At 34.4% G+C, this 23,964-nt stretch overlaps 1 protein-coding gene across 7 annotated transcripts in view; it reads left to right on the forward strand.

The window, feature by feature from the left end:
* The window catches only part of PAPOLA (poly(A) polymerase alpha), a 52,938-nt gene that overhangs the window by 12,777 nt on the left and 16,197 nt on the right, over nucleotides 1-23,964 (forward strand). For 6 of the 7 annotated variants that reach the window (XM_065906305.1, XM_065906304.1, XM_065906307.1 and 3 more), the window contains exons 2-16: nucleotides 1,056-1,241; nucleotides 1,661-1,727; nucleotides 4,637-4,718; nucleotides 6,454-6,563; nucleotides 7,029-7,082; nucleotides 9,337-9,448; nucleotides 10,099-10,188; nucleotides 10,279-10,417; nucleotides 11,984-12,056; nucleotides 13,382-13,502; nucleotides 14,454-14,538; nucleotides 19,074-19,127; nucleotides 19,662-19,781; nucleotides 21,026-21,135; nucleotides 23,492-23,613. In XM_065906305.1, the coding sequence (XP_065762377.1) occupies nucleotides 1,056-1,241; nucleotides 1,661-1,727; nucleotides 4,637-4,718; nucleotides 6,454-6,563; nucleotides 7,029-7,082; nucleotides 9,337-9,448; nucleotides 10,099-10,188; nucleotides 10,279-10,417; nucleotides 11,984-12,056; nucleotides 13,382-13,502; nucleotides 14,454-14,538; nucleotides 19,074-19,127; nucleotides 19,662-19,781; nucleotides 21,026-21,135; nucleotides 23,492-23,613 (1,525 nt within the window). The remainder of the gene's footprint in view (nucleotides 1-1,055; nucleotides 1,242-1,660; nucleotides 1,728-4,636; nucleotides 4,719-6,453; nucleotides 6,564-7,028; nucleotides 7,083-9,336; nucleotides 9,449-10,098; nucleotides 10,189-10,278; nucleotides 10,418-11,983; nucleotides 12,057-13,381; nucleotides 13,503-14,453; nucleotides 14,539-19,073; nucleotides 19,128-19,661; nucleotides 19,782-21,025; nucleotides 21,136-23,491; nucleotides 23,614-23,964) is intronic. The other variant, XM_065906306.1, reaches the window with a different exon arrangement.

Raw genomic sequence — 23,964 nt, forward strand, 5'->3', positions numbered from 1 at the left:
TCTTAGGTGGTGTTTGATATCAGAAGGCAGTATTACTAAGACAGTCCCGCCTAGTATAAACCAGTACCCAGGACAGTAGTGAACGCATGATGGGACGTAGCTGCATAGGATTCCTGCACCTTATTGCTCTAGTAGGCTATTGTGCTTTAATTTAAATATATATACATATATATACATTTAGAACTTGGAAAGAAGTAGAGATGTGTGTGTGTGTATAAAATAAGTTATTTCTGAAAGAACAGAATTTGGGGCAAATGACTGATTCAAATATTAGCTTTGTCTCCTTCCCTGGTTTTGTACATTATTTGACCAGGCAGCTTTTAGTTAGTAATTGTGTTGCTTTAGAATCCCTGTCCATTGGCTTATAAAGGGAGGGGAACAAAAACAAGAATTGGTTTCACACAAAAAAATTGAGTCAGATTAATTTCCTAAACCATTTAGAACATACTAGACCTTTTCACTAGTTATGTTAAAATCCTGTTGGTTGTAAAAATCTAGAATTTCTCTTAAAACGGAAAAACATTTGACTAATCATTGTTAAAGTGTAAATCTTAGCAAAAATACTGTAACAAACTTAGTGTGAATATATCTCTCCCCCTCCAAGTTAGGTTTCTGTTATTTGCCTCGTTATCTATGAGTTTTATTCATTGCTAGTCAGACGTTAAGTTCCACTTGGGGAATCTCTTGTGTTGGTAAAACTTTTTGTATTTATCTCATCTCTTTAGAAATAGCAATTTAACAGATTTGGCCTCTTTTCAAGAAGTAAAATTTCTTAGAAGTTCACTGTATCTTTGATAGCATTTTCTCTAGCAGTATATTTGATTGGATTCTTATTTATAATTTATTTAGATGTTTAGATAGTAGCAAAGTTAAAATCCTTGGAGTGGGAGGAGATAAAGTTTTCTTCTTGGTCATTTAGTTTTTGCATTACTTTCTGTTTTAAAGCATGTTTTTGGAGTATGGTAAGGAATCAACTATGTTTAAAACTGCATTTTTTTCTAGTTATGCTGATGTGTTTCAAATTGTGGCAATTTTTTGGCAGTAATTTTATCCAGTTCTGTTTGCAGTCCAGTTACAACACAGGGATCACAGCAAACACAGCCGCCTCAGAAGCACTATGGCATTACTTCTCCCATCAGCTTAGCAGCCCCCAAGGAGACTGACTGCCTACTCACACAGAAGCTCGTTGAGACTCTGAAGCCCTTTGGGGTTTTTGAAGAGGAAGAGGAGCTGCAGCGCAGGTCAGTGTGTGTGTTTATGTTTTTTTTTGTTTGTTTGTTTATGTCTTTTTTTAAGGTACAATTTTTTACTAGCATAGTAGGCTAATTTTGAGGAATTCTGTACTGAGAGTCAGAATTTTTCTCCCCAGTATATATCTGTTTCAAACAAGAATGATACCTTGAAGAAACTTTCCCTCTTTATAAACTTCTGTTTCCTTTATTTTGATTTGCAGTAATTTTGGTTAGTACTACAGCATTGTCAGGAGAAAGAGGAATGCCTTGCTTAGCTAAAAGATTGCCTTGCCCAGTGTAACAGTGCCTACATGTAGCAAACTACTTTCTGATAACTTAAAAACTGGTTAAAATTTAGGAAGCCGCATATTAAAAATGATCTGGAAAAGCAAACAACTTGATACTTGACTGATATCCTCTATCAACAGGATTTTAATTTTGGGAAAATTAAATAACCTGGTAAAAGAGTGGATACGAGAAATCAGTGAAAGCAAGGTAAGGTGACTTAATTGTATAGGAAGAAATTTATCAGCTGAACACAGCAGTTGCCTTATCTGTTCTTATCCGAGTGAATTTAGAGTCTTGAGTGTTTAGAATCTTTTGTTTTAGACTGTTGACAGTAGAATTTATATTTGGTGTCTAGCTATTTTGAAAACAGGAAAAACTGAATTAAATTCAGTGATTTTATAAATACATTTTGATTGAACACTTCAAAGCTGAAACTCTGTGATTACTTAAACATGTCAGAAATAATGTTTCCCTCAAAAGGTGCTTTTAAAAATGTATTAAGTATGTATATTAACTATTTGAGACACTTGTTACCTTATAAGGAATTCTGTAACAGTGAGCATTTTTAGGCCTTCAGATACTAAACTCTCAAACTGAATATTTAGTTCATTTAGTTTTTTATAATACCATTCCTTGAGTTTCTAATATTTCGTTATAAAGAACTAATACAACTGTTGAATCAATGACTAGGCTTTTGGTAAAGGAAATGTATTCTTAAAAAGTTGTGTAGAGCCATTTTTTAAAAATTCCATAAATAGTGGTCATTTTTCCCGGGTAGTTGAAATGCGTAATTAGTCTATAATATAGTTGAGAAATTGATGGGAAGAGAACCAGAAATAGAAGAAAACCTGAGGCAAGGTATCAAGGTAGAAGAAAAGTTAAAATCTAGCTTTAGTCAAATTTATAATTTTTCTTAAAGCCGTGTATACATATTTCAAGTGATTGACTAAAACTTTAGCAGCCAGATTATTCAAAATTGAGGATTCTGTGTGTACTACATATTTGTCATTGATAAGTGTTTTGGTAAAAATGTATTTTGAAAAGAACTTCCTTTTGAGCTAAAGCAAAGGATGTGCAGGTTTAAGTATTTTTACTTATTTATTGAACATAGTGATTCTTCATTCTTGTGTAGAAACACAGCTTTGCTTTAATGGCTTTTTGTTAGACCTTTAAGTTAAAAACCATAGGCAAGGCCAAATCATAGATTTATTTAATGTGAAACAAGAGTTCTATCTCATTGATAGTTTTATTTCAGTAATTTGAATGCCTTGTTAGTTTCATTAACTGATAATTCTTGATATAATTCTTCTTCCTCATTTTCCTGAGGGTAACAAAAATTGTTTGGATTAATTTCATGGGCTTGCCTGGTGGCTCCGCTGGTAAAGAATCTGCCTGCAATGCAGGAGACCTGGGTTCGATCCCTGGGTTGGGAAGATCCCCTGGAGAAGGGAACGTCTATCCACTCCAGTATTCTGGCCTGGAGAATTCCATGGAACATATAATCCATGAGATCACAAAGAGCTGGACACGACTGAGTGACTTTTACTTTTGCAATATCACATTTTTGTTCTTTTCTCTGTAGCCTGCCAGTGGTAAACTGGCTGGAGAGTGGGGCTTTAGAGGTCATACTTCACAGGTGTGGTCTTTCATGTCTCCTCCTAGGGGGCATTTCTTCTTTTGTTGGTTTTAAGACTTGATGCAGAATTCCTTATATTGACACTGTTGATACGGTTGAACCACATAGTTCTCTCTTTAGATCTTAGTTCCCCAACCCAGGATTGAACCTGTGTCCTTGCAGAGTCTAAACCACTGGACCACCAGGGAATTCCTTATATAGTTCTTTTTTTAGGGATTATGCTGGAGGATATTAAAAGTAGCACTCTTCCAGTTGAATGCACTACTCCTGTCTGGTCGCCTCAAGTTGTGACAACCAAAAATATCTCCAGTTAAATCAGTAGAGAATTTTTACTGTATAGTTACAATTAATTTATAAATACTTTGAGGAAAATTTATATAAAACTTGAATTTCCACTTAGTTTGATTTATTTGCCATCCTGTATTCTGACATTTATAAAAGGTTTTCAGTTGAATTATTTTTCTGTGATGTTGTATTAATTAAGAAACAAGAGAGTCCCCGAGCCTGTTACAATTTGTGTTTAGGGTTTTTGGAGTGTGAAGTAACAGTTTGGTCTTTTTGGCAGGGTGGTGGGGAACAGTGGTCTTTTTTATAGTCTGCTACTGAATCAAAGACTTCACTGAGGAATTAGAAAGGAAAGAGAAACAATGACCTGGCACACATGAAGAGAGAGAGAGTGTGTGTGTGTGTGTGTGTGTGTGTGGATGAAAATCATCAGTAAGTTTAGTTTTGTTCAGAATCATTCCACTAAACTACTAAATCATCCTACTGAACTATTAAGAGTAGCATTATTGACCTTAAAGTCACTCTTGATACAGCAAAATTATAGTCTAATGTGCTGTGCGATGGGTTTCCCTGGTGGCTCAAGCTCAGTTGGTAAAGAATCTGCCTGCAGTGTGGGAGACTCAAGTTTGATCCCTGGGTCAGGAAGACCCCTGGAGTAGGGTAGCTGCCCATTCCAGTAATCTCGCCTGGAGAATGCCATGGACAGAGGAGCCTGCTGGTCTATAATTACAGTCCATGGAGTGGCAGAGTCGGACACGACTGAGTGACTAACAAACACTTTGACTTTCACTGTGAGACATTTGATACAGTCATTGAGATTAATCTCTTTTAAGCAGTCAGAATATGTTTTTGTTACAGTCTCAGGTTCATGGTTTATGCAGCACCTTGTCATGATTAAAATATGTGATTCTAACATTGCTTCTGTGAAATCACAGGATCTCGACCACTGTTGTCTTTATAGCAGTTTCCAAAAATGTGGCAAAATATTACCACTGATTAAAAGTTGAAAATTGCTTAAATTTAAAGTTAAGTTGATCTGTGAAGGCCTGGTATTTTGTAGAGATTATAGTTTGTTTACCTTGTATATAAATTTGCATGGAAAGTGTTTTGTTTTTTGTCTAATGTACAGTGTTACTTGAAATAGTTATCTTTATGCTCCACTGCAAAATGACTGATTTTTTGTTTGCTTCAACAGAATCTTCCACAATCTGTAATTGAAAATGTTGGTGGGAAAATTTTTACATTTGGATCTTATAGATTAGGAGTACATACAAAAGGTAAGTACTGTTTTAATTATCTTGAGAAAGAATACTTTTTAAATTTTTAAAAAATTATAACAGCACATCTATCTCAGTTACTTATGGTGTATTACACAACTTCAGTTTGCATGGAAGTACTTCAGGAAGCCTAAATGTGATAAGAAGAATGAAATAAAGTGATGCCTTCTATACCTGTACTCTTTAATGTAGTATTGAGTAAAATAAATTTCTGTTTCTTAGTAGAATTAGCCATATTTTCACTGTTGAATAACCACATGTGGTTAGTGGCTGTCATATTGGAAAGTGCGCATAAAGTACAATTTTTGCCATTGGGGAGTGATTTTGGGCAGTGCTGCTCTGTATATTATTTGGTCTACCTGAAGAATATCAGTTTGGAAATCAGAACAAAAATGAATTAAAGTTTGGGGCAGGCGGGAGAATCTGTGGATTTCCTTTTCCTTTGTATTACAAAGTCATGAAATATAGTTAAGGAAAAAAACCAAAAAAATGTGTATCTTCAGTCAGTATCAATCACTAATAATATTTTCTTGGTTACATTTGTAGGTTTTTCCCCCTGTGGGGAGAAGATTGTTGAGCTCTTTTTTTTTTTTTTTTTTTTTTTTAAACTAAACATAGTAAGCTTTTGGTCTGCATGATCTTATTTATTCTTCAATATTCTTATGTAGCAAATAGCAGTCGGAGTCTTAAAGAGACAGTGCAACTTGATTAGTTGCTTCCAGCCATCTCCTGGCAGAGCTCGGATTCTAACTCTGGCAGACTGAGGCTGTAGTTTCCAACCATTAACCACTAGCCTGTTAAAACTCTCTGTCAGGGGACAGTCCCTGGTGGTCCGGTGTTTAAGACTTCGCTTTCCAGTGCAGGGGATGCGGGAGCTGAGATCTCACCTGCATCCTGGCCAAAAAGACCAAAGCATAAAATAGAAATAGTATTGTAACAAATTGAGTAAAGACTTTTGGAAAAAAGTTATCTGCCAGTCTAGTATTCTCTGTATTGTGGCGTTATTCCTTCTCCCCATCTCCCGCTACTCTGTGCCGAAAGCAGTGCATTTGCTTTGGGTGTGTCCTGTGAACTTTACGTTCTTTTCTTCCTTCATGATGTCCTGCCTTCAGAATTAGTGTCTCAGGGATTGATTGAGTCTTTTAGGAAGATGACTATGTTGACCTGATTCCATATTGATCTCTTCTTGTTATGATCCCAGTTACTGATTTTGATCAGCTTTTTTTGTGTTCTCCTTATGTACTTGATGTTGGCCTTCTGTCAAGTCCTAAATTAATAGCAACTATCTTACCATGATCTGCCTCTTTGGATTCTTGCTGTTGGTGCTTCTTGAAGTGCATAGGTCCCATTTAGGTGCAGGTAGGAGCCAGGAAGCAGCAGTCATAATGTATAGAGAGTAACTGTATGCTTTTTGTTTCCCTGATGAACGTGGTTGTGACTAGTGACTCTAGGATGTTGGGTGTATTCTTGACTATTTCTTCTCTTACCATAAAAGTTCCCATCTGAGTCAGGTTACTTTGACTCCCAGTTGACCTGGGCCACTGCAAATAGAAGTTGCTTTAGGAAAAAATATATCCCATCAATTAGGGTCATGTTTTTATTGTACTGACTGGTAGCTTTTCCTTTTGTTTTTTTGTTTTAGAGGCTCATTACTGTCAAATACTGCCGTGATAAGGTGCAAAATAATTTTCTTGTCACACTGATTAGTAGTTGATGGGCTTAATTTTTTTTCTAGGTGCTGATATTGATGCATTGTGTGTTGCACCAAGACATGTTGATCGAAGTGATTTTTTCACCTCGTTCTATGATAAGTTGAAATTACAGGAAGAAGTAAAAGATTTAAGAGTACGTAAATGTTCTGGGTGAAAGGGGAGGAGTTAAAAAAGTCAGTTTAGTCAGTTGATTGAGTTTTTTATGGTGTAGCCATCAACTTTTTTGAACTCGTGTAGTTTGCCAGACCCTTTTAAGCTTAAGATAATACATGCTTGTATTTTATTCTTTACAGCAATCTAAAAGTCGTAAATCTGTAATCCCATGTACAGAGTAGGAAATGAGGCAAACAAAATAAATACTAAGCAATTTGGCCATCATCATATGTCATAGTAGCAGAGATCAAGGGTTTGAACCGAGGCTTGTCTGATTTAGGATTCTAGTGTCTTCAAGTATTTACTGAGAACCTAGTTTGTGTCAGGCATCGTAGTAAATTGTATTTAAACAGTTTTAAGTATTGCATTTATTTAAGTGTACTAAAACTAGCATAATTCTAGTGTATAGTTTCAGAGACACTAAACTTACTTAATTTTCTCACAGGCTGTTGAAGAGGCATTTGTACCAGTTATCAAACTGTGTTTTGATGGGATAGAGGTAAGGTACAAATAGACAGTTCTTACTATTGTAATTTTGATAGATGCAGGTTAAAAACTTGATTTATTTCAGAGTTTTGTAATTGGTGAGATGGTGTGATATTAATAAGATTTTTTTTTTTAATGGAAATGGTAACCTGTTCTTTTCTAGCATTTTTAGTCTTTTTAAAAAAAAGAGACTTGCGAAAGTAGAAGTTAAAATACAGACAAAATGTACTGACTTTGAAATGCTGCTGCAGAACAGTGTCCTTGATAGATTTTCCATATGCAGATTCTCTGTACTTTCAGTCTCACTAAGGCAGTCCGTGGGGTCACAAAGAGACATGACTGAGCAACTGAACTGAACGCAATATAACAGTGTGTTTTTGCAAACAGCACTTTTCCTTGACTTTCATTTAAGTGAAATATGTAAGAAGTTGAGAGAAAATTGTGATCTGGTGTTATGTGTGCTGAAATGTTTTCTGATAGGGAAGGATACTTGAGCTTAGGTTCTTGAGGTGATGTGCAGTTTTCTTTGCTGTTTTCAGCATGTGTAATGACAGTAGTTGCAGCAAAGCTGACAGCGAAGCACCTTTAGTATGTTACTTCCGCATACATAATGGTGCTGGAACATCACTGATCGTAATTACAGTTGTAAAGTTTTGTGCAAAAAGTGGTTTCTGTAATTGCTGCATAAGGTACCTAATATATCTGACTAACTTTAATACGTTGACAAAAAATGTTAAATTTGGTAAAGGATTATCAAGTTCAGGCAGTTTTGATTTACTGAAGTGAAAGTCACTCAGTCATGTCTGACTCTTTGCAACCCCATGGACTATACAGTCCATGGAATTCTCCAGGCCAGAATACTGGAGTGGTAGCCTTTCCCTTCTCCAGGGGATCTTCCCAACCCAGGAATCCCGCATTGCAGGTGGATTCTTTACCAGCTGAGCCATACTTACTGTCAGTTTATTAAATATGCAAAACAACCTATAACGTGGGTGATGCCTTGTTTTCCCAAGATTTTTTTTTTTTGGTGGAGACCCGCCTCATTGTGTGTGTAAACTTTTCAGAATGGAGACAAAAGTCAAATGGTTAGTTGAAATACTTAATGTGTGTGTTACCACTGAGTTGCTTTTTGAGTTTACATTTTTCCCTCCTTTGAGCATGTAGTCTTTATTGAAAGTGAAAGTGAAGTCGCTCAGTCGTGTCTGGCTCTTTGTTGACCCCATGGACTGTAGCCCACCACGCTCCTCCATCCAGGGGATCTTCCTGACCCAGGGATCGAACCCAGCGTTGTAGGCAGACGCTTTACAGTCTGAGCCACCAGGGAAGTCTCTAGTCTTTATTATTTCTGTCTAAATTGGGGGAGATACTAGATTTTGGTATCTGTATTATTGGAAAATTTAGACTATACCAAAAACTTAATTTGTGCAGTTTTTTCCTGATCTTACAGATAGGTGCATGTTTAAATGAATTTTCACAGTAAGCTCTTAAAGTATACCTTTTTAAAGTGATTTTATAAAAAGACTTGTTTCTCTAGCAGCAAAGTTTGGAACCATGAAATCATGCCCTCAGGAATAATTACCAAGTCTGTGCCGAGTTTTCTTTTGCTTCCACCTTTCCTTGAAAAAAGGAGAAAAAAAACAATTTTGTCAGTAGCCAGTTTTTGTTTCTGTTAGTTAAAACTAAGTTGGAGAAATAGACTGTGATAGTATAAATACATAAGTTCATAAATGCAAGAAGCTCCCTTTTTACTGACGTGTTTATTTGGGTCACATATCATCATATTAGCCTTATATTTGGGAACCTTTCAGTATATAATCAATACACAGTTCATGTATTAATGGATGGAAACTTAAACGGTTCACTAATTAATCCAGTATGTATGCATTTAGCAAAAGTAGTGAATTAAAGTATGGTTAAAATGACAGGTAACTATTTATAAAAGTTCTGTTTAGTATTGCCATGTTTTAAGATCTGATTAAAATACCTATGGTAAGAATTTTGTTTGAATTTTTTGAATTGTCATGTTAACAGCTGATGAAAAGATTCTGGTTTTAAGGAATATTAAGTATTTTCTTTTTTAAAAGAAATGACTTAAAACTAGTTTGGAAAAGAACATGTCTGGAAAACATGCATATGTGTAACTGAATCACTTTGCTATACAGCTGAAACTAATACAACATTGTCAATCAACTATATTCCTGTATAAAATAAGAAGTTCAAAAAACAGTTTGACAGATACGGAGTGTTAAACTTTGCTTTTGTTTTAGATTGATATTTTGTTTGCAAGATTAGCACTGCAGACTATTCCAGAAGACTTGGACTTAAGAGATGACAGTCTGCTTAAAAATTTAGATATAAGATGTATAAGAAGTCTTAACGGTATGTAAAAGCATATTTCCTTTTACATAATAGTTTTGGTCAAATATGAAATGGCTTTTAACTCGGGTTTTGTAATGAAGCTTTTAATAGCCCTATTATTTATCTGTAGTGAGTCATATAAAATGAGCTTTTTTACTTAATAGACTGCAGTGAGATATTTAGTAATTTGTTGTATTCATCGGTGTCTTGCACTGTTATTTCTTTGCTCTCTGGAACTTTTAAGTACTGTCTGACATGTGTACCCTTGCTGGTGGTTTAGGTCTCACTGTGTGACTCTGTTTAAATTTTGATCCCGATAACCTCGGTAACATTTTCATCTATGGCTACATTTGAACACTTACTTTACCATTGCTTGTTACAGTGCTCTTAAAGAGCAGTTCTTAGAAACTTCAGTGGCCCATGCTCTGTGCAGTGTGTCTGAACTGGAAGACACTTTAATTCTGGGTTGGCAGTTTGAGATGAAGCAGAGTGCAGTTCAGATTCCTTGGTGTAGGGTGGTGCTTGTGGTGCCTCTTTGTTAACATTACTGGCTTTACCAAGCAGATTTTTATTTAATTTGACATTAGTCTCAGAAAATTGAAAAGAAATACTCTCATTAAACCTTTGATGATTTAATTTTTTTTTTTTTTCTTTTTACTCCTGTTGATCAGGTTGCAGGGTAACCGATGAAATTTTACATCTAGTACCAAACATTGACAACTTCAGGTTAACCCTGAGAGCTATCAAACTGTGGGCCAAACGTGAGTTCAGAATTTGTTGGCTAGCTTATTAAACATGTTTAAGGTTTTGTTCAACACTAACTTTTCCTTTTTGCTTTTCCCTGTCAACAGGCCACAACATCTATTCCAATATATTAGGTTTCCTCGGTGGTGTTTCCTGGGCTATGCTAGTAGCAAGAACTTGCCAGCTTTATCCAAATGCAATAGCATCAACTCTTGTACATAAATTTTTCTTGGTATTTTCTAAATGGTATGTGTTTAGATTATATTAAAATAAAATTGATTGTAGACACTGAAGTTTAGTCTTATTTTTATGACATTTCTGCAGCTGGTCTCAGATTCAAATTTAAGTTCACGATGCAGCAGTGTAGATAGCCTTGGGGAGATCATGTTGTATATAAAGTGACAAGCCTAATTCTCTTCGTTTTGCCAGCATTCCCAGGGTAGTGAGGCAGGTGCTGTTTGTACTTCCATGAGTAAACCTCCTCTCCAAATAAACTCTGAATTTTAGCTGTAATGTTTGCTAAAATCCAGTGAGTTGATAGGTTGGGATATTAGTTACTTTGGATAAAACTTACCACCTCTTTTACTCTTTGAATTCTAAATCTGTAGACCTTTAGTTTCTCGTGGTTGTTTGTTTTGCTTTCAGCTGCCCATTCATCTTTGGTAGAATATTAAAGATATAAATGTTTATATAGCTTTTAAGGATAACTATAAGTGCTTGAAAAGCAATTGATTATCCTTTGAAATTAATTATTAGCCCAGGAAAGGTTTTTTTAAAGCTCTTCCTCATTTAAGCTTGGTCACATTTGTCAACCATTATTTAAGTAAGGTAAAAGATTGCTATTTCTTATTAGTTGCTTTGACCCAAAAGGTTAGAGTTCTTGGTTTTTAATCGAATTGATCTGAAAGCTTTGTCTTCCCTATTTGTGTCAACCTCTCTACCTTCTCCCTCTAAAATAGTGTTTTAGTTGTTTTATAAAAATTAAGAGTTATCAGAGACAATTTATAATTAGAGCTTTGCCACACTTTTCAGAACACACCCTGTAATTTACGGATTTAATAGCACTTAATTATATATAACCAAAATTGGTGAGAAGAATGTCAGAATTTCTCTTAATGCTGCACATACATAGCAAGTAATATTTTTAAGAAGCTAATCTTGATGCTGTGTGGTGCAGTCCATGGGTTCGGAAGGAGTCAGCACAACTTAGTGAATGAGCAACAGCAACAATCTTGATATTTAAGGTGCCAGCTGTTTTCCAGTTTTTAATCTCTTATATAAGGTAAAGACTGAAGTAGATACCTCACAGGACACGTCTTTAAAACAGTGTGTTCACATCATTACTCATATTCATGTTAATAACCTTTAAGTCATGAGATAGAGATTATAATTATTCATACTTCTTTGCCTATAATGAATCAGCTTTTCATCCTGGGTTGTCTTTGGAGCTAGCATAAAGATAGGATTTTTGTCTGTTCATGGGAGATTTTATCCTGTTCAGCTTTGAGATGAACACATCAGATTGTCTTGGGGTAGTACTTTTTAATTTGAATAGTGCTTTATCAGTTCTTTGAGAGGTAGAGAAGATGTTTGACTTCAGCCTAAGAAAGCTACTAGGTGGTTGGAGTTAATTTCATAGAGAAAAATTAATCCAAATAGTCTTAACGTCAACAGAGGAGTAAAAAGTTATATATACCAAGAGTGCAAAATGAATGAAGAAGAATCACATTCACAAATGCTGTATGTTTAGCAAAATACGTGTAGATGGTAATATCCAATAGTCTTATCAAGTGCTACAATCTTTTTAAACAGGGAATGGCCAAATCCAGTCCTATTGAAACAGCCTGAAGAATGCAATCTTAATTTGCCTGTATGGGACCCAAGGGTTAGTGTATTATTTTTTCCCCTACAAATTCGCACTGTGCAATAACCAGTAGAAGTCATCTGCTTAAACTGAGGGAAACTTCCCATTCTGTTACGTACGAGTGGACATGTTCGTATCACACTTTCTTTTTAATCTCAACTAGAATTGTCCTCTGGTGTGAGAAGCATAATTATGTACCCTGGAACCACATTTAATTGTATGTAGTTTATAATATCAAGGTCACTAACAATTTATATATAGAACTACCTTGTAAGTCAAAGTTGTGTGGGCATTTGTGCTTAAAAAAATAATAATAAAAAGGATACTAAAAATCCCTGTATTTTTTTTTGTTCGATCTAAATATTCTGTTAAAATTGGGTTATTGTAGGAAAACTGTTGCTTAATGTTTAATCATGACAGATAACTTCTAAGCAATATCACTCAGTTACTATGATGTAATTGTAAAAATTGGTTTGGCGAATTCAGATTACAAAAGCATGGTTGGGCTGAAGAGGAGCCTCCATTCTGCTTTTTTGGAAGTTATGACCTTCACTGCTAACTCAGTTTAAATGTTAACAACATGCACTTTATTAATGGATAAAAGAAATTTAGGTTTGTAAGGCTTTCTAGGTTTATAAAATTCTATTTACACTGTTTTATTTTTTCATTACAGTATCAAAAATATTTTCAGTTTTGAGCCTTGTTAATGACATCAAGTTGTGTACTTTCAGGTTTTCCAAACCTCAAGACACTTAATTTGGGAAGGATATGAATTTACAATTTTTTCTGTTAAAAAATGCCACTTTTATCATTAGTTATATGGATTAAGATTAATAGTTACTAAATTGTTTTGTTATCTTTTAAAATGATACCGACATGGATAATGTAGTTGTACCCTGTGTTAATAAGCTTCTACTGATAAGGATATATTAAAAACTAAGTTTCCAGCTTGTTTAAAATTCATTTTGCACAGAACATGTTGTAATGTGACATTTCTCAAAAATGTAATTGTGTGTGCATCCCTGTTTCTGTTGTTGACAAAAGAAAAACTAAACTTCAGGAGGTGCCAGTTAGAACCTTTATTTTGCTCAGCAGGCTCACTGTTTCTAGTAAGGTCACCAAAGTAGTCATGCCCAAATGATTGAAACAACCCATTAGTTAAGACCAAATCACAGTTTCTGTAAAGAAGTCCTTAGAAAAAAGTCTCTTTACATGGTTTTTCTTTCTCAACTCCAGCTATGAATGAAATAAAATTTAATCATTGGTTCAGTTTAACAAGGGGTAAAAAGTCCAAGTATCTGTTGACTATGTACTTGAAGAAACTGATTGGCTGTTGTTGTATGTAGGTAAACCCCAGTGATAGGTACCATCTTATGCCTATAATTACACCAGCATACCCACAACAGAACTCCACGTACAATGTGTCCGTTTCAACACGGATGGTCATGGTTGAGGAGTTTAAACAAGGTAAGTGTTTATCCTTATGCTCTCCTTTATACAGGAAGGATTTACATACCATTGTACACCCAGTAATGGGGTATTCATTTAAATGGAAGAAAGCATTCACCAAAGTGGATTCTGGTGTTATTAATTACAGATTATATTTGAGAATTAACTTGAAAAACTCAGTTTAATTTCTTGTAAGCAGTTTACTCTTGATTATATATCAGAAGATTTAAAATTTAAAGCTGTGTCCTTAGCTGGGCCTCTTTGGTTTAGTGCCCTTCTATTGCCATGTGAAATTTTAAATAATACCATAGTTTCTCTCCATCGATTTGACACAAGAGGCTTTTAACAGGCTGTATATTTGGAGAAAGCTTTGAGTAGGATTTTGGCCACACTGTACACTGTTTTGGAATAACTAAACTTCTGAATCCTATGAGTATTGCTAATTTGAAGGAGTAGCTATGGTAAATGGTCTTTGAGGGAAGTAGCTTGAACTGGACTATTTAATTTGACAAAAGTCAAGGAAGTAGAATCAACTATTTGACTACCAACTTCAAACTCAAATTTCTAAAGTTGTTTTTGTAGTCTAAAGGGGCTCTTCATGGGAAGATGTTACTGTCCTTTTACAGGGAATTTTTTTAGAAGGGCAGGAAAGTTTATGGAAAATTGTTTTTTCCTTGGGTAACTGAAGTACTTCAGTTTTAGGAGAGAGGCACTCTGTGAGCATGGCATTTTAAAGTAATGGCAATTTTCCAGAAACATGGACCTCAAATTCTCCAGCTTTTTTTTCTTTTGTGTAAAATTGTGTACATATGTAAGAATCTTTATGCTGTAGAGTCATAGACTAAAATTTCTGTGTTAAAATTATGATTTTAGGATTATAATGAATGCATGTGATATATTTAAAAGATCTTTAAAATTCTAGATTCTTAGACTGAAGCATGCAAATATTTTAATATGTTTTTAATTTAGGTCTTGCTATCACAGATGAAATTTTGCTGAGTAAGGCAGAGTGGTCCAAACTTTTTGAAGCTCCAAACTTCTTTCAAAAGTACAAGTATGTATTTTAAGGCATGTCGGACATGTTGCTCTCTTTAAGTATTGGTTTTAATGGTAGCATATGTGACATCTCTTCTTGCTAGACTAATGTAGTTTGAATTTTCCTTTAAACATCTATACAAATTTTCCTCTTGTCACAAAGGGCATATTGTTTTAGAAAACATTGTTTTTTTGTCAAGGTACAGTGTAGTCCCTACAGTTTTGCTGCCTGATGTAACCAAATTTCTGCATTTGTAGCAACATCAGTTCTGAAGGTTTGCTAGTCATCACCAAAACTCTAAATCTGTATACCTTGGCAAAGGAGTGAACTGTTAAAATCTGTAGCTAATATTCTCTTCTAAGTAATTATTTTCATCCAGTTCTGGAAACTTATTTATTCTTAAGATTCTCTATAACACAGGCAGAACTAATAAAATGTCAATATAGGTAGTCAGCAAAATGTTTTCAGTAGTTACAACACATGATTGGCCCACCATTTCCCCCTACTGTTCATAAAGCCCCTCAAGTATTTCTACAAATATTTTCATGGAATCTCAGTGGGTGTCATAGTTTTTACTAATGGTTTTAATATGACTTAATACCTCAGTATAGGTTAATAGCCTGATTGTGTTGGTTTTGATGAAAACTGTAAGTTACAATAAATCTTACTTTAAAAAAAAAAACGGACTTGCACTTTTATTTGCCCTGAGCTGAAAACTTGCCAAAGTCCCACTTAAAAATTTTTTTTTCTTTAATGCTTGAAACTTTCCTGACCATTTGATCTTATGTTGGATTGTGTTTTGTAATAATCTAAGCAAGATTGCTTTATGCTATTTCCCCAATTAAAAACAAGAATGATGACCTTCATGATGTCTCTGTGTTTTGTTTCTGTATCTTTTGCATGAAAAAGCAATAATGGAGCCAGCTTAATTGTTGTGTTCTGGGAGCACTGCATTGTCAGTAAAAATTTTAAATAGCATAACATTGAATGTTCTTGTTTACTATTCCCCATAAGTTGTGCTTTTCCATTTGGCAGACAAGTTTGCATCATTTTTTTTTATTTTAACCACTGTTGAGGAAGTACTTTTGAACATTTAAACTAATAAACATATTTTGATACTTTAAAAACTAGCATGAGAGAGCACATGATTACTTGTAAAGAGAATAAAGAAACTGATCTTGTAGAAGTGTCAGCATCTCTTAATCCCTGAGAATCCAAGATGAAGCTAGATAGATTCTTCTTTCTGTCCCATTTTCTTGTAGGAATGAGAAGTGGGTAGAATGAAGTTCTTCTAAACCTACTTAAGTGGTTTCTTTCTCTTTTTTCACTTTAAGAAAGATTAGTGTTGAAGCTGAACAAATCTTGATATTGTCATCTATTTAAATTTGTATTACTAGTACTTTGAAGGATTTGTGTGTGTGTGTGTGTTTTGATGCTTGTTTAATCTTTCTTTTAAAACTTTTAGGTTATCCTTCAAAACCTGTGCCAAATAGTACATGTAAGGTCTTCTGTTGGCTGATTATCTTTACTGAATTCTCTTGAAATAAATTATTTTAGGTTATTAAAAACAACTTGAAACATAGAAATGAGGATGTAGCAACAAATAGAGGAAATTATATCAGGTAATTTCAGCTGTGAGTCTTGGGAAAAAAGATTTGAAAACATGACAAGCAGCTGATTTTACCTATACCAAATTCACTTATGTCTTAACTTTTTTCAAAAATTTTTCCTCTTAAAAAATTCGTAATTATAATCATTAGACTTTGAGTATCCCCAGGTTTGAATTTTTCTTTTACTGTATTATATGAAATACCCCAAAGATTAGCTGTTCAACTGAATTGAAATGCTTAGTTTTTTGGTTAAGCTTGTTCAAGTATATCCTGAAAGTGTTACGTTTGTCATGTGTAGGATTTTAGGTCATCTGTGGTCTACCTGCCTGCCTTTCTTGGAAGGGAGGAAACCACGAAGGAAATTTCAGTTGTCTTAGAAAGCTTGCGGAAAAGGGATAACATTGCCTTGTGGGATTTTACAGTCTTAAGAAAATACTTTTCATGTTCTACTGTTAAAGATACTCAAAGCCGACATAAGTAACCAGCAGTTAAGTAAATCACCGTTGACATAGGAAGTGTGAAGACTTACTTCAGATGTTCAGTTTCCTTAGGAAACAAGGAAGGAAAGGTATTAGGGGAAAAAAACTCAATGTTCTCAGGGATAAGACTAATAATTTATCATTTCAAGGAGTCTGTATGTATAGAATAATTTAGCCTCAGAATGTGTTAAAAGCTTTAAGAACAATGAACTCTAATTTCTTGAACCTGAGTCACTTAAAGATGGAATTGAAAGGATTTTTGCCAAAGAGATAAATTAGATTTTCGGTATAATGTTTTGAGTTGTTACCTACCCAGGGAAAATGTTCATGTGATGAAATGACCAGGAAACCTACCTAAAAAAATGCTTTTTGGGGGATGAATAGTTGTGAGGTAATAAGAGCAACTAAATTAAGCATTTTTAAAGGGGTTTTAATTCATTTGTGGTAGGTTTTTATAGTTAATTTTTTTAAATTGAAAACTGATAATCTTTTAATTTTGGGAAAAGTTAATCATTATTGCTTTGGCTTCAAAGTCTTGTGAAGCCATTTGAGTACCTGATGCATAATCATGACATTGTGAAATAGAGGATAGTAGTTTTTGAAGCAGCAACAAAATTAAATATAGTCTAAATTTAGACCCATTTTTAGTCTCTGTGCTCTGATAGGAAACTTATTAATGGCAGGTTATTTCTATTAAACATAATTACTGTGTTTTGTATCTCCCACTTCGTATTTGCTTAAATGTGGCTGAGTCAAGAACATTTAACTTCAGCATACATACTTGTTGGTTGTTTAACACTTTCAACTATATTTAAACAGATGCCTTTATTGTAAGCAATGTGCAGAGTAGACCCCTCCCCTGCCCCGGCCCATTGGATTTCAGTAAGAGCCAAAATTGAACTCTCTAAGCTTTAGAACCTTAAACTTTGAATTGCCAACAAGATTATGTTCAAGTGAACTTTATATTTTGCCATAAGTGGAGAACACTGTGTGTCATTTAAGCTTTTGTTAAAGGCTCAGATGGTCATTAAGACCATCTATTTCACTAGTGTGGTGCTAGAGTGATTTGGAGATTTCGAGTTTTGTCCTAATAGGTGAACCCAGACGACTTTGTCTTGAGTGTTTGTGTGCATGCCTGCTTTTTATACTTTGTCTTCTGTTACAAGTTGTTATACTTTGCTTTTTTCTCCATACCCCTGCCTCCCAACTCTGCGCCAGGCCCCCCCACCCCCCACCCCCTTATAGTTTGTTGTCAATTTTCAAACTCACAGGAAACTGGAACTCAGGTTACTGAGATTATTAGGATTTTGTTTGACTTACAAGAGCATTTAGGACCCTAAGAGAGTTTTCTGTATATGTAAAATGCATGAGCTTTTAGTGCTTTTATGTGAATTTTGACTTCTGTTTGTTTGGGCTATCTGTGTGTGTTCCATGTATTTGGTTTGCTCTAAATAATTGCTGAACAAATTAAACTGGTGAAGGAAAGGAAGTATTGGTCTATGGAGTTGGACTGCATATTTACTTTTCTGTCTATATGTTTTCATATTTATGTGTATTACCTCTGTTAACCTTAAGCTTATACATGAAGTTTATTTAAAATTGTGGTCATACTCTGACTTTTCCAACTAGTGTCTGGATTCAGTAATGATGTCAGTTTGCTTTTTGAGGTAATGTTTCTGGTGAGAAGTTTGACTTCTGTCACCTCTCAAATGGATTTTGTAGGAAAGTATATTGTCTTGAATTCTTCAGTCTTATGAAGTTGAGTTATACTTTAGTTGTAAATAGTTTGTTTGAAAAACATTTAAAAATAGATACTTGGTCATGATGGTATTTTCTGAAATGAAAACTTGATTTTGTTCTAATTTGAATGGAATTGAATTCCACATAGAAATCGCATTACTCTGTTGCTCTCATGTTAATGATGTCTGCTTCTTTGTTATAGAAATTCCTAGTGTTGTTTGAAAAAAGTCATGAGGCCTGACTTAAGTATTCAGTTTAATTTTTGCTACCTTTTAATTTGAATTAAAAAGCATAATGTATTGGATACTGTTTTTGAAATTGCTGATGTAATGTGTGTATATTTAGTGATCCTCCTTTTGTGGCTAAAGCCTTGGTGCTTTATTTCCATTGAAGCAATTTTGCTTTAATGGATTATATTTTAGTGAGGTGGCTCTTTAAAGATAAAGCACTCCACTAGAATCATTGAACCAAATTATCAGTGATGTTTAGTCAATGTTTTTGAATCAGCTGCTTTGGGGGGGTAATTTTACAGAAGAATTTAACTTGCCCAGTAGTCACTAAACTTACGGAATTTAGTGTTTATGATTTTATGTGCAAACTGAAATTGCAGTTCTCTCTTGCTAAATTGATCTATAACTGTCACCAAGCTTATTACATTATGGTGTTAATATCCAGCACAAAGCACTTAAATGAAATAAATAGCATGTTATCTTTATCTTCAAAGGCATTATATTGTACTTCTAGCAAGTGCACCAACCGAAAAACAACGCCTAGAATGGTGAGTATAAGATTAGACTTTACAAAACAAAAAACAATACTTCCAAACGAATCATAGCCCCAGAACACAGTAGGAGACGAAGTCCTTAAAACATCAAGTTTGATTTTGTTCATAAATGCGGCTTTACTACTTAAGTGGAAGTTTTAATGGAAGTATAGAAATTTGGAGATCCACATACAACTTTTTTTTGTTTGTCTTATAGAGATCCATGTATTATTTCTTAACTGTATTTAAAGTGTTTTCTTTTAGTTTACTGATTTTTTGTCTGTAAATATTTCTGGGGATGTCTTTTGTAATCTTCCTAGTTTGAAATGTGACTTGATTTGCTTCTCTCTGTGGTTTTTAATTCATCATTTTTGAGCTAGAACATAAGGTTTTAGTTTTATCTATGGGAATTGAGACAATTGAACTGCCCTCGTGTATTTAAGTTATCTTCATATTATAGCTTTTTACAGACTTACTTGATTTTGTACATTCTGTTTTATTTTTTAATTAAAAAATAATTTTCATTAATAATGAGTGACATTTGTTCAGGGTGGGCTTGGTGGAATCAAAAATACGAATCCTGGTTGGAAGTTTGGAGAAGAATGAGTTTATTACACTGGCTCATGTGAATCCCCAGTCATTTCCAGCACCCAAAGAAAATCCCGACAAGTAAGCAATCCTCTAAAATCTGGATTCTCCATCCTCTTTTCAGCTTTTGCTCATGGAAGTTTTATAGGCAATTTTTAATAACTCGAGTCACTATTCTTTTCATTACATCAGGGTCAGACCAATTTGAGATCTGTGGTTTAGGGTTTGCTGATCAGAAGCACTGAAGAGAAAGACTTTTTTTTTTTTTTTGGAGAAAAATCACCCCTGAAATAAGTTGTAATGATGAAATGCCTATTAACTAATATGAGTTCCAGTTCTTCACATTAGCAATATAGCTTCTCCCCTTTTTGCAGAGTGGTTTTTAGAATAGGTGCTATATCAAATATCAGTCTTTGCTTTCTAATTTTTTTTACAAGGAGAAAATGCTTTGATTTGACCTTGCAAAAATCTGCTTTGTGGTGGATTCTGGGACATTAAAAACATAAGTTACTAATAGCTGCCTAACTTTATTTTAAGGATCTTTTATAGGTCGATTTTTAATTTGATTGTTGCTGTTTTATTAAGTATATGAAATTCTGCTTTACCTATAACCACTTTATTTGGTGGGCGAGGGGAGTTTTAATAGTGAGCTTTTTTTTTTCAAGATACAGTATTAAAGACTAAAAAATATTGGTAAATAGATCACTTAAGTTGGTGGTGAAGTAACAGCTACTCTTAGCTGTTACTGTTTTTACAGATTAATTTCTTTTGCATTCATTAAGAGTTGCCATTTGAGTTTTTTATAAATTTTTTTTGTTGCTGCAGTCTTAATCATTAAGACTGATTTATTCAGTAGATGGATCATTAAATGTTCAAAAGTAGCTGAATCACCCATTATTCTTGTTATGCTGTGGCCAGACTTCATGCTACCTTTTCAGTTGAGTTTTGAAAGTTTAAGGAATATATATTAAGGTCTAGTTAAATTTTTATATCTGACAAGTTTTGTTTCAGATTTTTCTAAAATGTCATTAATTTACATAACTTTCTTTGAAGTGCCTTTGGTACTTTTGATCATTAAAAACACTGGATATTAATACATAGATAATGAAGAGGATATTTGTCATAGGACTCCAGTTTTTTATAAAGCAGTAAAAATATAGAGGACAGATGTAGAGGAGGAATTTGAGCTTTGATGGAATTTGGTTTATAACTTGCTCGTGTGTTTGTATTCTGACTTTTTCCATGTACATCAGGTTGTGAAGTGCATTTATAACTGTTTTCATGAAATCCTGATAAATTATTTTAATACTCTTTTTATTTTACAGGGAAGAATTTCGCACGATGTGGGTGATTGGGTTGGTGTTTAAAAAAACAGAAAACTCTGAAAATCTCAGTGTTGATCTCACCTATGATATTCAGTCTTTCACAGATACAGGTATATTTCTCCTTGGATAATCAAAACATGTATTTGCATATTTGAATTGTCTTCAATGTATACCATAGTAGAATTTGTAATAACTTAAAATTACTGGGGAATATTTTACAGTGAACGTCAAAATAACCTTAGTACTTTTGGATTAGGTATTAGTTTCAGTAATGTCTAACATTAAATAATTTTTTCTTTTGTGGTAGACCTAAAATTAAACAGTTGAACCAGTTTAAATTTAAGTTGCCTGTGATTACTTTATGAAATTAGAAATAGCCTGGCTATTTGATTCTCTTAAAAGACTGAGTCTGTGTCTGATTGCCTTAATAGTCTTGAACATTAGAAAATTTTGAAGCTAAACTTTGGTGAAATGAGGTTATTTATCCTCGCTGTCAATGACAGACTCAAGTCTTAATTCATGAATGTGCTTAGTCGCTCAGTTGTGTCCAAGTCTGCGACCCCATGGACTGTAGCCCTCCAGGCTCCTCTGCCCATGAGGATTCTCCAGGCAAGAATACTGGAGTGGGTTGCCATTTCCTCTTCTAATTCATGAATAGGGAATACAGTATGAGGTAGACATTTTGGATTGACCTGAGATACAAGGTGGTATGGTTCAACTAAAACCTTGCTACTAGCAGTAGTTGGCAGAAGCTAAGGCTCTATAGAAGTAACAAATCATGTAGAGATACGTGGACTAGAAAATTTGTTTTGAGCATTCTACCTCGTTGAACTGCTTATCATGGTTTGTACTCATGAGCCATCAAGATTTTATAGCATATTAAAGATATTTGGAGAAAGAAATATTCAGTTGTCCTGTATCTTGAAACATTTTTTCTTTTTATCTTGAAACATTTTAATGGAATACTTTGTGGGATTTTCTAACAGAACAAATGTAACATGTTAAAAACTCCAATTCTTGTCCCTCTCCTTTAGCGTTAAATCTTTTTAATCTCAGGTGAGAACTGAGATCTGGCAGCTGTGAACTTACAGTTGCTCAAGTTAGAAATCTTGCAGTCTTTGAATCCTATTTTCCCGAAACTTGGTATTAATCTATTAAAAAAAATTTGTCCCTATTTTCAGAGTACATTGAGATTCTTGCTACTATTTGCTGTATATACTGCTTTTACCCTAGTCCATATCTTTTATCACTGGTCTTTTGGATTACTGCCATTGTTGTAATTTTCTTACTCTGCCTTTCAGCTGTTCTCAGTCAGCATCCAGAATGATACTAAGCTAAATCATGTCTCACCTGCTAAAAGAATACCCATACTCTGAATCAGTCCATGTCCTTACTGTGGTTTGCAAGCTTTTATTGACCTAATCTTCTCACTATGACTCTGTAATTGTGTGTGTGTATATATATATATATATATATATAATTTCTTTATATATGTATATAGAACTTGTAATAAGTTCAGACTCCTTTATCCTTGTGTCTTGAAGTCAGGAAAATAATAAACTAATAATATTTCCAGTGGGGAGCAACATTCTATAGTCTAAGACAGTAATATTTCTATACAATATTTACATACAGTATAGCCACAAATAGTTCAGATCGGAATTTGTCGTTGGGGATTTTAGGATTACAGATAAGGCATTATGGATCTTCTACTTTCCCTTCTCCCCATGGCCTTTTTGTCATTCCTCAGACATCCCAAGCATGCTCAGGACCTTTTGTTCTTGGTGTTTGCTCTTGCTAGAAAGGATCCCACAAGGTACACTGCGCTTATTTACCAACTTTCATGCGAGTCTCCACTCACTTGTAATCTGTTTCCATGCGGAGCTTCCTGTCTTCTTCCCCTATTCAGTTTTTTCCTCCATAGCACTTATCACCCATCTGATATGAAATATACATTATGTTTTTTTCTCTTTGTTTCTCCACTAGAATGTGAAGTTTGAGGTTCTTTTGGTCTCTTATTTCCTGCTATATCCCCCATGTCAAGAACATGTGATATTTTCCATTTGGGGACCTTCCGACGTTTGTTTTATTGCAGTTGTTACATACTTGGTCTAGAATTTTAAATTACATTGCTAGCATAAATGAATATGAATTTAAGAAACCCCTTTTCTCCAACTCTGTCACTCCTTGAGGAGTTAACTCTCTTATTACTCTAAGAGTTATTACACTGCAAGAATTAACATATTCTGTTTTTATTGTGTATACCTTGTGGTAAAAGACATTTATTAGAGTTTGCGCTCAGGCAGTGAATTATGTCAGATCAAAGATGACATTTTGACCAGATAATTTTATTGATAGGCAATATATTGATGAAGAACGGGTTCCTACTTTAACTTCTCCTGAATGAGTTTTACTGCGTTTTTTAGCATGTTTCTTTTGCTCGTAACGATTTCCTAATTTGTATAGTTTATAGGCAAGCAATAAACAGCAAGATGTTTGAGGTGGACATGAAAATTGCTGCAATGCATGTAAAAAGAAAGCAACTCCATCAGCTGCTCCCTAGTCATGTGCTTCAGAAAAAGAAAAAGGTAACTGCGGAAAGCGCTTCAAGGCGCTGCTAACCCGTGCTTTATGTAGCCAGCCTGTCAGCGTTTCAGCATTGAGGCTCAGTTGGCGAGTTGTATTTGAAATAGATCACAGCACTTTGAAAATCTCTTATATGGGGAAATTCCGTTACATGAAACTTTGCTCCTAATCAGTTTCTTGCACACACTTCCTTCAGACTTCAGATAAGTTGAAGTGCTTCACAGCATTATTTTATATATATATTTGCATTCTCTTTTCAGAAATCTCCTTATCAATTTAACATCACACATTAGTATGTACTTTCCTTTGAAAAGTAAAGAAAGTTAAATTACATAATATGTAGTTCAAGTGAA

The sequence above is a fragment of the Muntiacus reevesi genome, chromosome 15, assembly GCF_963930625.1.
Source record: "Muntiacus reevesi chromosome 15, mMunRee1.1, whole genome shotgun sequence".
NCBI classification, from domain to species: Eukaryota; Metazoa; Chordata; class Mammalia; order Artiodactyla; family Cervidae; genus Muntiacus; species Muntiacus reevesi.